This window comes from Syngnathus floridae, chromosome 1 (genome assembly GCF_059516105.1).
Source record: "Syngnathus floridae isolate MCC-2025c chromosome 1, RoL_Sflo_1.0, whole genome shotgun sequence".
Lineage (NCBI taxonomy): Eukaryota > Metazoa > Chordata > Actinopteri > Syngnathiformes > Syngnathidae > Syngnathus > Syngnathus floridae.
In genome coordinates, this window is record NC_142413.1 from 20,538,921 (window position 1) to 20,553,847 (window position 14,927).

General features: G+C 41.5%; 1 protein-coding gene across 3 annotated transcripts in view; it reads left to right on the forward strand.

Annotated features, from left to right (window-relative positions):
- The first annotated feature begins 1,517 nt into the window (after window positions 1–1,517).
- Window positions 1,518–14,927, forward strand: part of glra4a (glycine receptor, alpha 4a) — a 31,866-nt gene continuing 18,456 nt past the window's right edge. For 2 of the 3 annotated variants that reach the window (XM_088385014.1, XM_088385017.1), the window contains exon 1: window positions 1,518–1,990. In XM_088385014.1, the coding sequence (XP_088241140.1) occupies window positions 1,923–1,990 (68 nt within the window). In that variant the 5' untranslated portion in view covers window positions 1,518–1,922. Of the gene's footprint in view, window positions 2,017–14,927 lie in introns of all 3 variants that reach the window. The other variant, XM_088385026.1, reaches the window with a different exon arrangement.

Below are 14,927 nucleotides of genomic sequence, written 5' to 3' on the forward strand. Positions count from 1 at the left end.
ATGAGTGGAACCACGATGCACCTCAGCTCATTTATGAGCTTCGTGGCAAAGGATGTGAATACTTATGTCCAAAAAAATGTAGCTTCTTTAAGAAGTGGATACTTTCTAACATGATAAATAAAATGTAAGAAATTTTGGCAATTTAATACAGAATTTATGACTGTCCAACTAATACAATCAATTCCCCCAAAATAAATACATTTTCTTTTCACCAGAAACATCAACTACAAATAGTGGGTTTTTTGGACCGAAGGGTTGCAAAAAAGAACAAGATTCATAACATGTAGTTTTCAGATTTTGAATATGTTGGTCATTATCTTCATTTTTACACACCTCACATGGTTCGTTCTATATCATAGTTTTCAATGAAAAGCCAGGAGCTCTTTGGAGAATGTCATTACCTGAATTCAAGGCGACACATCCGATTCAATTTTAGCATGCCAGTCTCGCTGAAGATGGGAAGATGCTGCAGGCTAAAGGTTAATCTACTGCGTCTTGCCATGATGAATAGAAAAAGGTGACATACTGTATCTGCCATCCTGTGCTACGTGGAATCACCTGGGTAAAGACAGATGACTGATGCGGAAGCAATTTGATGGCCCAACTCTGAGTGATGTGCTGCATTGTGCTCATCCACAACATACACACGATCCTTTCATGGATTTTGAAAGTGTGCAGTGACTGAGCTCCTGACCTGTTTGACTGAAAGCCTCCATTCATTTATCTGATGGAGTTCATCTTCCACATTCAAGTGCACAAAACAGCAAATTTTACATTAACAACCTGGGTCACGTTAACATCTATAATGTAACTCCAGTAAATGTTTAGATATTGTGTTTAAGATTATGTTTGGTTTGAAATCAAAACACAACCCTTCCAAAACCATTGTCATTCGCAGCTATTTGTGGCCCCTGAACTGTTGAGGCCTTAGCGCACTTGCATTAGGCACAGCACAGTGTGCAGGTCACCGACATATTCATGTGCTTTGCACAAGGTGAGCACAACTTTAATTGTATATATTCTGGTTAGGTCAGCGTGGGTATACGGGACTTGTCACCACGGCAACAAAAACAGCCTGTTACTGCGTCACTCAGAATTAACTGTTGTTAACTTTCGTTTTTGAGCAAATGCACGAATATTTTGTTTCCATGGTAATTTAGCATCACGCCAATCATAGAAACCTGATTAAAATCTCTCTACCCAATTAGCATTTTAAGTCCTACGGCAACTACGCAACTACACAAAAGATCGTAATAACACCTTAATAACTCCTTAGTTTTCAGAATATTCCATTAAATGCGGAAATGTATTATTTTCAAAAACAATAGGAAATACTCAAACAAAAGCATTGAGTCTAATAAAAGAATGCAAGCCAAATTGTTAATTACACACGAAAGGACAATTATTTATGTTTTTCTTTTTACAATGATCCAAGCAGGCTTATTAGTCATATTGCTCCGCCCTCCCCTCCACCTTTATCTCAATTAAGTCCAATTGCCACACGAGACCGCCCTAAACATAAACCGCTCGACATTTTACTCGTTATCCATTGTTTTGGATGTTTTGATGACTAACCAGACCATAAAATATTGATTTAAAAATCCACCAGTAGTCACTACGACCACCAAGCACCAGCGCACGACCCAGCCTCCGACTGAGTGACAGCCACCTGCGAGCACGCCGCGTCGGCTTGGAGGCGCTCAGTCCCCCTGGAGTGTGTGTGGGAGGAGGAGTAAGAAGTTTCTCCCACCGCCCCCAAAAGGCACGCTCATTCTCAGAAACGCTGATACTCGGAAGGAAAAAAGACGATGCCTGGCGACCCTCGCTCACACTCGCACCGTGGACGCTGGATTTGCTGATTGGTGACATTATTACAAGTCAAGTTCTTCAACGTGGCCGTGCAGAGATTTTCGAGTCGGAGGATGCTCCCACAGGTCATACGGATCCTTTACGTCTTGTCGTTTTGCTTTTTCCAGGGAGGCTTTATCAGGTGAGGAGCGACCATAGTATATCATGGTATGTTGCTGCGTGTGTCATCAACTTTTTCTTTTAAAACGTCTTTTTACTATAATGCCATGATCTACTTTTTGTCTTGTCCGTATTCTCTCTGTCATCGTTAAATGGAAATAGAAGTAATCACTTAAACTCTAACCTTTCACACAGCATAAGAGAAAAAACATTGTTTATGCAAATAACCATTAACATTTTATTAGGATGCGCCACGATGGAAGTCTAGTTAACACGTCAGCCACAATTGAGGAACTCTATTGTTATGTACTTTTGTATTTTTAAATACACTCCAAATTGTATATGGAGGTGGATATTTTCATGTTGTTCCCTTGCTTGTGTGTGTTTTCTCTAGTTACTATGCCTTCCTCCCATATTGGAAAAACATTTATTTACTTATGACTCTTAATTGTCCATGAGTGTGAATGTGAGTATCAATGCTTGTTTGTTGCTATGTGTCCTGCGCAGTCCAGGGTGTTGGGCTGCAGCTCCCCCACGACCCCAAAATAAGGACAAGCGAAAATGGAAATAGAAAATGGTTTGAGTGGCACGATGTGGCACTGGTTAGCACATCTGCTTCACAGTTCAAAGGTGCAGGGTTCGATTCTGGCTGCTGTCGTCCTGTGTGGAGTTTGTATGTTCTCCATGTGCCTGCGTGGGTTTCCTCCAGTGGGTTTCCTCCCACATCCCTAATACATGCATGATAGGCCGATTGACCTCTCCAAATTGTCCGCAGGTGTGAGTGTGAATGGTAGTTTGTCTATGTGTGCCCTGCTGGCGACCGATGACTAATGAAATGAATTGATAAATGAAATTACCAATGAAGTTACCTGTGGAATTCTGGCTCGCTCTTGCATTCCATTGTATCAACTCTTTGATAAAAGCCACAGTAAAGTGGTGCTTTTTCACTCAGTTTTTAAACACAATAATGCATGTGTGGTTGGTTTATGAGAGGATTTACAGAAAACACTGCACTTCATGAGAAAAAACAAAAGCTGATCAGTAAAGGTAAAAAAAAAAATATTCTAGTTCACATATAAAAACAACTAACATGGCTGTAGTGTGTATGACGGGCTACTGGGTGATGACGGCATTTTGTCAGGAAATACTAAATGCAAGGGATCGAAGTAATATAAGGAATCAATAAGAATTTGATTACGTGAAGGATGTCCCTAGCTCCAGCTAGCCAACGCTCTTAAGGCAAAATTGGAATTGTAGCAGAAGAACACACATTGCACAAGGGAAAACATGAGGAATGGTCAATGAGGCTAATGGTTTGACAAGGTCAGCGCATGAAGAAAATTATTTGCACTTTGAAAGTTTGACAGAAAGTGCTACAATACACGGCAGGTGACTATGTTTTAAAGAAAGTACATAATGATATGTTGAGAATTTGGATTGAAGTAATTGAGTCCAAATGGAGTGCACTACTTGGTAGCAGCCAGCAGAGGCAGTGTTGAGTCACTCTCAACAAGTCAGCAATCAACGAATAAGAAAATAATAATGAGAGATATGAACTAAATCCAAAGTTATACCTTAAATTCAATGCATCATTGCAACAGAAGTCAGAAAATTCAGACAGTTTTTTCTCACATCCCTTTCTTCATCTTTTCTTCTCGGCTTTTCCATAAGGGGTGGCCACAGCATGTCATCCTTTTTCATCAAAGTCTGTCTTCTGCATCTTCCCCTCTAACACCAACTGCACTCATGTCTTCCCTCATCTACCAACCTCCTCTCAGGGCTTTCGCTTGCTCTCTTTCCTGGCAGCTCCATGCTCATCACCCTTCAACTGATATACTCATTCTCTCTCTCTCTCTTCTGGACTTGTTCAATTCATCTTCATTGACTCTCTCTAAGTTTTTCCCCATCTAACATCTCACATCCCTGTTAAAGTGAATAGTTAATTGTCAATTTAGTTGAATGCCCTTTGAAGCCACCTACTCAAACACAGTTTGGAGTACAACAGTGAATATGTGTACAGTATACTGTATAAATAGTATATAGTAATTTATGTGACTCAGACTTGATTTCTAATATCCATCCATCATTAGTTTAAATTTAAAGTAAATTTTTCCTGTGGGGAAATGCAGTATATAATTTATCAGGGGAAATATGGTGACCGAGTGATAAAGTGTTGCTTCTACGAGTGAAATGACAATTGAGGGTTTTACGTTCAGTTTGTGGAGGTTTACACAGCAGTTGATAGGGCAGGGTAAGCAGTGGCTCATTTCCACGAGACATGTCCGCCCTCTCAAAACAGGCGGACTGGCGGTTCATGTTAATGTAGTACCCGTATGTCCCATTTGTCCCCCTCCATGCCTTCTCAACCCCAATCTCTAAACTTGTATTTGCATTGAAGCACTCTTCCTATTTCATGCCCTGCCAAACTCTTCAGGTGAGAGCGGAAAAGGAATTAAGAGTCACATAATCCCGCAGAGCAACACCAGGGTGGGGGCCCAGAGGTTCGAGGAGGGGAGGAGGAGTTGGGCCCATTTAGCCCCCCGAGAGCACTCAAGTGACAGCATCTCCTTGAAGAAATTAGATGCTCAACCCGTGTGGGGGCAAGGGATGGAAGTCAGGCAGAATCTGACAGAAGGGGATGAAGCAAAATGGGATGCTTGGGAAAAATGCCAACAAAGAAATGGAGAGACTGGTTCATTTGGCTGGAGGCATTGGGAGGAAGGGTTCAGATAGGAAAGAGAACGCGAAGGGGGGGGGGTGATGGGACTTTTCTTAGATTAGGAAAATAAAAAAGATTGTCATGTAGGCTGATTGATAAGCTGTGGATGGAATGGTCACTGACAAGCGGAAATGAGAACGTGGAATGAAGAGTGTAATATAAAGTTGTTCTAGCTAACCAAGGCGGCGTGTGTGCGTGTGAACCAAACTGACCACCAGTGTGAGGAAAAGTTGTTCATGTGTTTGGCTGATTAATAAAATTAGAGCAATAGAACAGGGGTTCTGTGCAACCAATTTATGCAAGCAGCAAAAACAGGACCAAGCACTTTCTTCTGGTCCAGGTCTACTGACGCTGTAACCTTTGCTGGTTTGTCAATTGTCACTCGCGAGTTGGTGAGTTTTTCTGTGAGGCATAAGTCAAACTATCCAGTGAAAAGTTCGCCTATTAATGCCTGTCCGTGTATTTTTTTGCTCTTTCTGTAACATCCAAAGATTCCCGCCTGATTTCATGCCTCCGTTCTCAGAGTAGCTAGCATTGGTCACCATCTTACAGTCAAGCCAGTTTGACAGCGGACAACAGTAATGGAAGATTCCAGTATGGGTCAAACAGTCAAGCTAGGATCTTTGTGGGATTGACTCAGGGGAAAGCAGGGTGGTAAACATGCTCGCCTATACTATACCCTTTCTACCCTGTGGTCATGTGATGTGTATCAGACCCATGACAATGTGAGAGCGGTGAAGCAAACGGCATTGACATAAAGGTCAAAGGAGACGAGCAAGGTTATTTTGTGCCGGCAGTCAATGATGTGGAGAAATATCAGGAAATAAGTCTTATTATCCTGCCGTTTTGCTTCTTATTGATTTATTGGACATGTGTTACTTTCCTCCACAGAGAATAGGTTAATAAAACGTCAAAGCACACAGCAAAGTCTATTTAATTGTTTCAGTGCTCGGTTTAAAATGAGTTGAATTGAATTGAAAGTCCTGTCGTCCTGTCACTGGGCTCACAGGAAATAATCAAGCCTGGAGACGTTTCATCATTTGAGCATTTGCATGACTGCCTTCACTTTATTGTTTTATGTCACATTTGTCAGATCCCTGCAGACGCCCGCTCCAATTAAGATGACTTATGCCACTGTGGTACTCCTAACTTCTGTCCTTACAAAAAAAAATGAAACGTAACATGAAAGCAGACATCCCGAGGAGAAGGATGGATCACCTGCACATTGAAAAAAGTTAATTTGTTCCCGAAATTTGCATGTTAGTTTAATTCAGTCCTTCTCTAACAGTGTGGCTTAATTCTTAAAAGTTAATTCTTTGGGGGCATTTCATGGGTGACGGAATGCTTAACATTTCTACATCAATTTGCACTTTGCGTTTCCTCTTTAGGGTGATACGGTCCCTCTCGCCCAAAGACTGAGAAAGACTTGAGTGACCCTAATAAGGGTAAGCACGATGGAGTGGATGTGTAGTGTGACATCTGAAAACAAAATTAAAGGCAAAAAAAATTGCAGGAAATTCTCATGTTTCCCTCTTCCGGCTATTGTGGTAGAAAGCAATGATTAATGGGGAGTGCCGAAAGAGGACAGATGGGATTTTTACACAAGCAGATGACTTCAAATAAAAAATAAATTAAATAAAAGCCAAGCTGGTAATAAGTGAAGAAACAGTTGACTCACGACAATGCCAACACAGGCACAATGTATGAGCGAGAGGCAATTCATTAATCAAAAGATTCTGTATAATTATTATTCGGCGTCTTACTAATGAAAAGCTGAGGCCTATACAAGCTTTAAGAAAACTTAACAACAAAAGTTGTATTGTGTGATCAGTCAGTTGAGAAAGGCTCCAACTCATCTCGGTCCCATATGAGGACAACAGTATGTCCCTCTATACATTACCTTTAACTGTTTCCGTTCCGTACAATGCACCATGTCCCAATTACGTATGATTATAACCACCCTGTTAACGAACGCAACATTGGCTTTGGAATGTTCCGTCTTGGGAGAGAAATGAAGACGCCCCCAGCCACACTGCTATGCCCCATACGCACTAAACCATGAGCTTCTGACATGTCTCCGCTACCGGCTGGAATGAAAAGCCAAGCCCATGAATAATGAATGCACGGTGAAGTGTATCACGTGTGCGTCAGCTTAAGAGTAAACATTTCACCTGTGGTAGCTGGCTAATTCTGAAAGTGTAAGCGCGGCACAATGATGCCGAGAAACTAGACTTATCCCCGCTAGATAAAATATGAATACCCCAAGTTTACTCCAGCAGCAACCCAAAACAGTGGTGTAACGTTTCATTGTCCATTGTTCATTTTTCAATGGATAAAAGGATCAGCTTCTTGTTTGCTTTTGAGGCCTTTTTTTTTTTTTTTTTTTTTAAAGACACTTCATTGAATGTGTTTACTGGCGCCCAAGGTGACTTTGAGTTGACAAGCTAGATGCGATAAAATACCCAAGAGCACCAATGCAATGCGAGCCCCAGCACCAATGACGCAATATGGTAATGCAATGCAATTTGCTCACCTCTCTCAGGTCGAAATGTCCACTTATCGACGAGGGCCGCACTTTGGCTCCGAGGGTTTAGTGCTGTCGCTCTTTTTGTGCAGGCTGCAATTAGGACAATGAAGAGGGGACGCATGATAGAGCCCTCCATCATGTCATTATGTCTGACCAAGCAGTTCGGGCCAATTAAACTTCACTTACAGTGAGAGGAACATCTGCCCCCTGTAAAACAGAACTTTTAATGTATAGTGGAAAAACTGGAAAGCTGAGTGGATGCTGAGTTTCACTTTTTCCACCATACATTATTTGACTGAACCTCAGTTCTAGCAACATGCAAATCTAAAGAAAAACTATGATGATGACATATTTTCCTGCTACTTAAATCCAGCTCACTTTGTAGAACATCGATTCATTTTTACTTGAATTCATTTGGCTCGTGGTTCGACTGGAGCCTATGCCGGTTGAACTAGACATAGAAATTTTGAACAAACTGAATGATACCCTGAGAACCATAACATAAGACCTGGTTCCATTCGGTTCTCAATGCCCAAAACATTTTCACATTGATATTGTCGATTCTGCATTATTCTGCTACACAATCCTAGAGGGAGATAGACAACTGATGCACTTGTTCTGGACTCTCCCTAGGCAATTGCCAAGTAAAACTTGTCCCTGCAGTCATAACCTCCAAAAGCTGGTAAAGTCTAACCCCCTGTGCGCAGGGATGACAGTAAAAACTCTTTACGCAATTGAATGTCTTTCTCAGTGATGCTCCAACAGATTGCTATCACGCCGACTCTCGTCACACCACTTTGAAGGGAAGTCTCTTAACCTTTACCGGACAACACGGGAGGGTTTGTTGTGCTTCTCCTCAGTAGTTTTAACGAAAGCCTTTTTATACACAGCACAAAGTTGTTTCAAGGATTAAACTCTGAAGATCATCTACTTCCATAAATCCCCCATGCTCTGACCTCCAGTTTTCTGGCAGAGTCTTTTCTCCACACATTAGTGAGATGACTGGTTGTCCTTGACAGGTGAGGCACAGTATTAAAGCATAATTATATAAAAATGGAAAAAAAAGTGGACAGTGGACAAACAAGTCTTTTAGTTGAAGAACTTGGAGTTGTGAAAAGATGCTGCTAACAGGTGTAAGCATATCGTCATTTGCGCAGGAATAAACTTGATGAAATGTATCACTTTTGTGAGACAAATTACATAAGCCAAAATATTCTATTTAAAGCAGAAGTAGGAATTAAATCATTCCAGTGTAATTGAATCTATCTCACAAGGAGACAGGCGGAGAGTACAACACTGTCAAACAGGATTGTGATGCAAAGACTGCTTGTCTTACCTTATACCCCCCTCCTCTGTAGGGGCTCAAGGATTTATGCAGTCATCGGACTTTTGTTTTCCGGAAAAACTGCAAGACATGCAATGCGTGTCCGACCCCTCGAGAGACTCTTGAGAAAGACATTACCCCGGGGGGAAAAGAAGTGCTCAAAGCAAATTGAGCTGTTTCAGGACTTGTCACTTGGACTTGCATCAGTGGAAAGCTCGCAGATGTCTCAACTGTGGCTTTTAGATCCATGACAGCAGAAGTGACGGTTTTATCCACACAGCATTATGTAAGAAAATTGCACCGTTACCATGAAATGCATTGTTTGGATTTTCTCCACTATCGGTGAGCTCCCAAATAACCACCCTGTTTTCCACCCTGAACTTATGTTTATTTCTTCAAACAACAACTGATGTGGGAAGAACATTAAGCGACAGCGTTGTCATTGCCATTAGCAGATGAGTGAATTATCTTATCTGTTTTAATGGGGAGGTCCTGTCTCATACAAATGAGCTACTATGATGATAAGCCTAAACGGTTGATGATTTTCGGTCCCACTTCTAAAGAAGTGATCTCCAAAACTCCAGCCCCCTGGAGACAGCATGAGTTGTATTTTCACTCAGCACAGCGCTTTATCGCCAAAGCCGAATTGCACTTGGCAATTTGTACACTGCAAGAGCAGCCATCTGCAAGGGATTTTCCAACTGTCGACAGTCAGATCAAACTAAAACTGAGATCAGAAGCACATCGTTATTTTGTTAGCATTGATTTAGCTTTAGCAAGTCCACAGAAGGTGGAAATGTCTTCTCTTTTATTTATTTTGACTGTGAGAAAGTCATGTTACCGACATCGACACTACTTAAATGGAATAGTGACGTCTATAACTTAGTGGGAGCACTTCAAACATTTGGTTTGACTTTGGGCGATTTAGCAGTACCGTGTAAGTTGGACACGAAGTTTAAAGTGGACCAGCTGTTCTCATTTTGCAAGAGGCGGTTGTGTGGATTATTAGGTTGTGGTTTATTTTGCTTGACTTCATCATTCAAAAATTCACTGTCTGTGATTGTGTATTTGTGAGGGAACACAACAAACACCTGGAAGCATCCATCCATCCATCCATCCATCCATCCATCCATCCATCCATCCATCCATCCATCCATCCATCCATCCATCCATCCATCCATCCATTTTCTGTTCCACTTGTCCCAGTGGGGGTTGCGGACGTGCTGGAGCCTATCCCAGCAGTCATCGGGCAGTAGGTGGGGGACACCCCGAACCCGTTGCCAGCCAATCGCAGGGCCACCTGGAGGCATTCAAAGTGTTTTTTACAGCTCCCTACATGCATTTAAACAGCCAATTTATGTTTATTACTTCAGGCATGGATGTTTGTGTGATGTTTTGTGTTGCTGCTTACTTTCATTATCTATGAGAAAAAATGACCAAAATGTCCACGTCCCTCTCCCCGTACACCTGACATAGTTAAAGGAATTCATCTTCTTCAATGATTCCTTTCACCAGCGAGTTAATGTTTTCACTCACGTCGGTTCCTTTTGTTAGCCTGTCCTGTTTTTCTTCTCCAATAATATTGGCTGTAACGAAACGAGCCGAGGAGTTAGGTAATTTGACGTTTCTTTTCAACATGTAACAATACAGCCCTTCAATCCACTTTCATTGAAATGCTGATCATGTCTCTGGATTTACCAGAATAAGAAAGCAAGAACTTTGACCAAGGATAAATAAGATGTGGTTTGGTTCTTCCATATTAGATAGATGACAGATACTCAACTCAGTTGTTGGACTGCCTTCTTGTAGGTCAGACTGAGAAAGCTCATGACGATGATGTCATCTCATTTCTCAAGCTTAGCCTACGGTGTTTTGTGTACATGGTCACTCCACAGGCAAAATAAAAACGCTCCCTTCATAAGCAGCAACCATAAGCAATTAATGCAAGGTCAGGGCAGAGAAAAACCATTCCAAGGATAATGCCATATTAAGAAGGGAAAACAGCATCCCATAAGTAGCTTAAGGTTAGCATGTGGCTAATCAAAGTATAAGATCTTGGCAGCTGGAAGCCGGTCCCTGAGAAAGGGAGAAGAGCACACATGCTGTCAGAGGATTTGATTCACACTGAGACTGATGGAAGCCGACATATCCATCCACATCAGTATTGCTGCATGTCGCAAAGGAGGGCATTAATCATCGCAGTCAAGCAGTCTACTGATTCTAATTACATGTTCACTGTACAGTGAGTGCAATGTACTTCTATTCAGCCAGCAGGAGAGATTTCCCAACGGCCTAAAAATGATATGGAAGGTTGGGGGACGCGACGAAGTCAATGCACAGAAGAATATGTGGAGAACTTCCTCCGCCGTCTTCTTATGTTCAGAAAATTCACAAGCAGAAACTCATCTGGATGCGGGCTGAAGCATGCATTTTCATACTCCTTCGTTTTAGCATGCGGGTTATGTTGTCAATTTGTCCAGGCTACAATTAACCTAGATATTTTATTTAATGTATTTTTTATATGGCTTCAAAAATATTTGATATAAATACATATATATCGACACAGATATATATCCACACGTACACACATATATATATGTGTGTGTATATATATATATATATATATATATATATATATTATATTATACTTACAGACACACACACTCAGTGGCTTTAATATCTTGCTGAATGCGCACTTGCAAGCAGAGAGAAGCTGTAGGCTTGGGTTAAATGATATTGATCTTGATGAGCAGGGGTTTCGAAGTGTGTCCCCTCAGAACCAAAAACGACTGATTGCTTTCAAGCTGTCCCACACCGCTACAAACATGAGAAAACAAACTGAAAGGTTTTGGTGATAAGGAACAGTCGGGCATTTGAGAATAAAGCGACTGTTGGTCTCCAGCCCTTTCGCTGGTACATGATAGCCGTCCTTCGCTCTCAGCCAAATCGCTCCTTCCCATTTTTAGAAATCTTACAATCTCTATGTAGCTGAGACTGACAGGAGGCAGTCCGCGTTGATATCAGATGTTGAGCCGTGGTGAAATGTGTTCTGAATACAGAGAGGCTTGTTGAGACATCTGGAGAATAACTGTCTGAGGAGAGGACCCCAAATGTAAGATTCATCTCCTGTTGGCCTGTCTACAAGTGTGTCACAACATTGCTTCCTGGTGAATGCCAAGCCTCCAAGTACTCATCGTATTTTTAGTTTTAATGGACGTTTGATGACATGTTAGAACGCCTCGGTTCAAATGTCACAATGCTCATAATTGAGTGCGTTTTAATGCAAAGCAATACCCCCCGCTATTGGCCTTAATCATTTGTGATGGAGTTTGCATCAGTTTCTTACCAATTATTAAGTCTCAATACACTCTAAAGGTAACAGAACCTAATTGGGTATGGAATGACAGCCACATGGTGTCCTTATATTTGGAGCACTAATCTTTAACCAATGTGAGAAAAAAGCAGACATAACAACAGTGCTCTATCCTTACTTCCTCCAGTCAATCATTAATCCTACTGATGCTGTTGGGTTCCAATCCCCTCTCTGGTGTCTGACCAGTGATGGAAGTTATGGACAAAACGTAATGAGAGACACTTCTCAAGTAATGCATAAATCTATATTTGGTATTTTATTTTGGTATTTTGGTATTGATATTTGGCCTCCACTCATCAACTTCCCCTGAATATCTTTCCAAGAGAATGGAAGCTTTCTCTGTGGTGCAATGGGCACATATCCTTTTGTCAATATAGTGTCTATGTGAGTCAACCCAAGTCCCTTGATGCTGAAAGACATTGATCTTGATTCAAACCCAAAATTAATCGCTGCATCTTTAGATACTTGCTATCAGTGCACTCTCAGAGACAATCTGTAAGAGAAAGATTTGTAATTGGAACAGTTAGTTTCCTCGTGAGATTGTTGTATAGCAATTAGCAGTCAAGGAGTCAAGATGTCGTCGTGCTCAGATCATTTCTAAGCATGCAGTGTTCGGGGACCTGGAGGGTAAAAGCATTAAATCTCCAAGAGACGGATATTGCTTTTCACACAAATACATCTCCGAAGTCGCCAGGCTGAAAAAAGGCAGCGGAGATCAGTTTGGGCCGCGCTGGGACAGCCTGGGGTGGCAGCCGGCGTTCAGAGTAAGAAACAAGCCATTGAGGCCATAAATCTGTCGTCGGGCTTGGCTCGCATTGCACCCTTTTGGTTACCGAGCCTGGAAACATCACTTGTGCTCTGTAGATGTCAAGCTCCCACAAGACTGACACATATCCTTCTCATACAGTGTATTAGTATGCCTTGCACGGACTTGGAATTTACTCGGGGTTAGCCTGGATTGATCGAAACCATTAAACTCTGGGCTTTGCATAGAGACAGCTTAATAAACTTTGACAAGAGACACGTTCAGCATTTTCTATTGGCTCCAGTCGCAACTAATTATGTTCTGCCACAAAACAAAAATATCAGAATTGATAAAGAGAACAATAGAAATGATGGAGGACTAACTGCAAGCACAGTAAACACTGTTTGATCCTTCGAGAATACTCCCCGTGCCACTGCTGAAACTACTTAATCCTCCCACTATTTCTTCCTCTATTCTATTCTTTCAACTTAAATCGCTATCATTTGCCTTCACCTGTCATTTTCCTTGACTGGTTCCAGGCATCTAAATCACTGCTGGCAGCTCCCATTTGTCCAGAAGTCATGGCACACTCTTTTCAGAGATAGTCTTTACACTTCATGAACAAGTAGAATATACTTCAATCAAAACAAGTAGTACTGTACACTGATCATTTAGAGATGGAGGTACAATATGTTCTCATTTAAAAACAACAGCAACAATGTCTCAATTGCCTTACTTGGATAAATGAAGATTGAATATATGAATGTGGGGAGGGAAAACAGATACTTTATCCAGCCCATAATGGCCTTACACAAAATTTCACCCCTTGTTTAGCTTAAAGTGCCTGCAAAGTGAAAATAAAAACGTCTTATTAATTAGACACATGGCAGAGAAGAGAATTTTTGACAAGTCTGCCAATTGGGCTTGCTTGCAACCATGAAATAACAAACAAACGAACAAGCAAGCAAGAGAACGAATGAACGAATGACTGAATGAATGCTTTTTAATGTCGGCCAATACTAAAGAAAGTAGCTTCAAACTGACGTCGGTAGCTAGACAACATAGCCTAGCTAAAAAGAACACTCAATTGATGGAAATCCTCACGATTACTACTTTTTTTTTTCAGACCAATACCAGAATGAGTCCTCAATTCTTGATCAGTTGTAGACACCGATACCAAGCACCGATACCACTAGCACTTTGATATATAAAACATCCCTTATAAAACAGTGACGGTTAATTTCAAAGAAAGAGCTATATATCCCAAAATAACAATTTTCCTTTAACTTACATGAAATTAATGGCAATATTCTAGTCTTCTAATTTCTAGATACTAGATTGTAAAATAGCCTCAAGTAGGGCGGCCGATACTGGAATCGGCTGCCGTCGTGAGTATCGATGTCTTGTAATACGACTGGTATTGGTACTAATTTTATGCAAGTATTTGCGTGTCATTTTGGGTTATCGTTCCATTGACCCATTTTCTATACAGCTCGTCTCATTCGGGGTCGAAGGGATGCTGACCTCTGACAAATTTTGGGTTGTTTGTTGGGAATTTACAACCAAACACATGGTCCATCATAGTGAAAAAGGCTTTCGAGTTGTCATGGATAAGAAGGTTAGCTGCGGTCGAAAGAAGCAGTGTTGGTGTCAGTGGTGATTGTGAAGACAAATGTGTGAGGCTAAATTGCATCGCATTTGAAATCCCTTTCCCATCAAACCTCAAACCTATCTATCACGGCATAGGTAGAAGTAGCTAATAGGTCATTACATACAGTGGCAGTGTAAAGAGAGGTGCTGCACGAACCATTGAGGCCAGGATAATGAAACATTACAGCGTCACCATAAAACATGCTGCTCTTGGATGTGTAAATAAAGACTACAAGTCAATTCTTGTGCCGTGGCGGAAGGTTGACCCTCTCTGATGTGGAGTCAAGGCCAATTTGGCAAGCACCAAAATGGAGCAGTGTGTTCCTACATGGAGAAAGTCCAATTTTCTGTCTCTCCATTAAACTAATAGCTCTAAAATTTAGTACCATGCACACGTGGCTGTCTAATGGCTCAGAACGTTTCCTAGTAGGGAGCCGCCCGGCTGCACAACGATGTGCTTTTCCTGATCAGCAGCCTTGTTAATGAAAAGCCAATTAAGCGAATATGCTCCCTTTATGGGTTGACGGGCGTCCCGTCCGATTAGATGACAACTTTGATTGCTCACTGCCTATTCTGAGGCTCCTCTGCTGAACTCCATCTTCCTTCTGGGGCTCTTGTTGT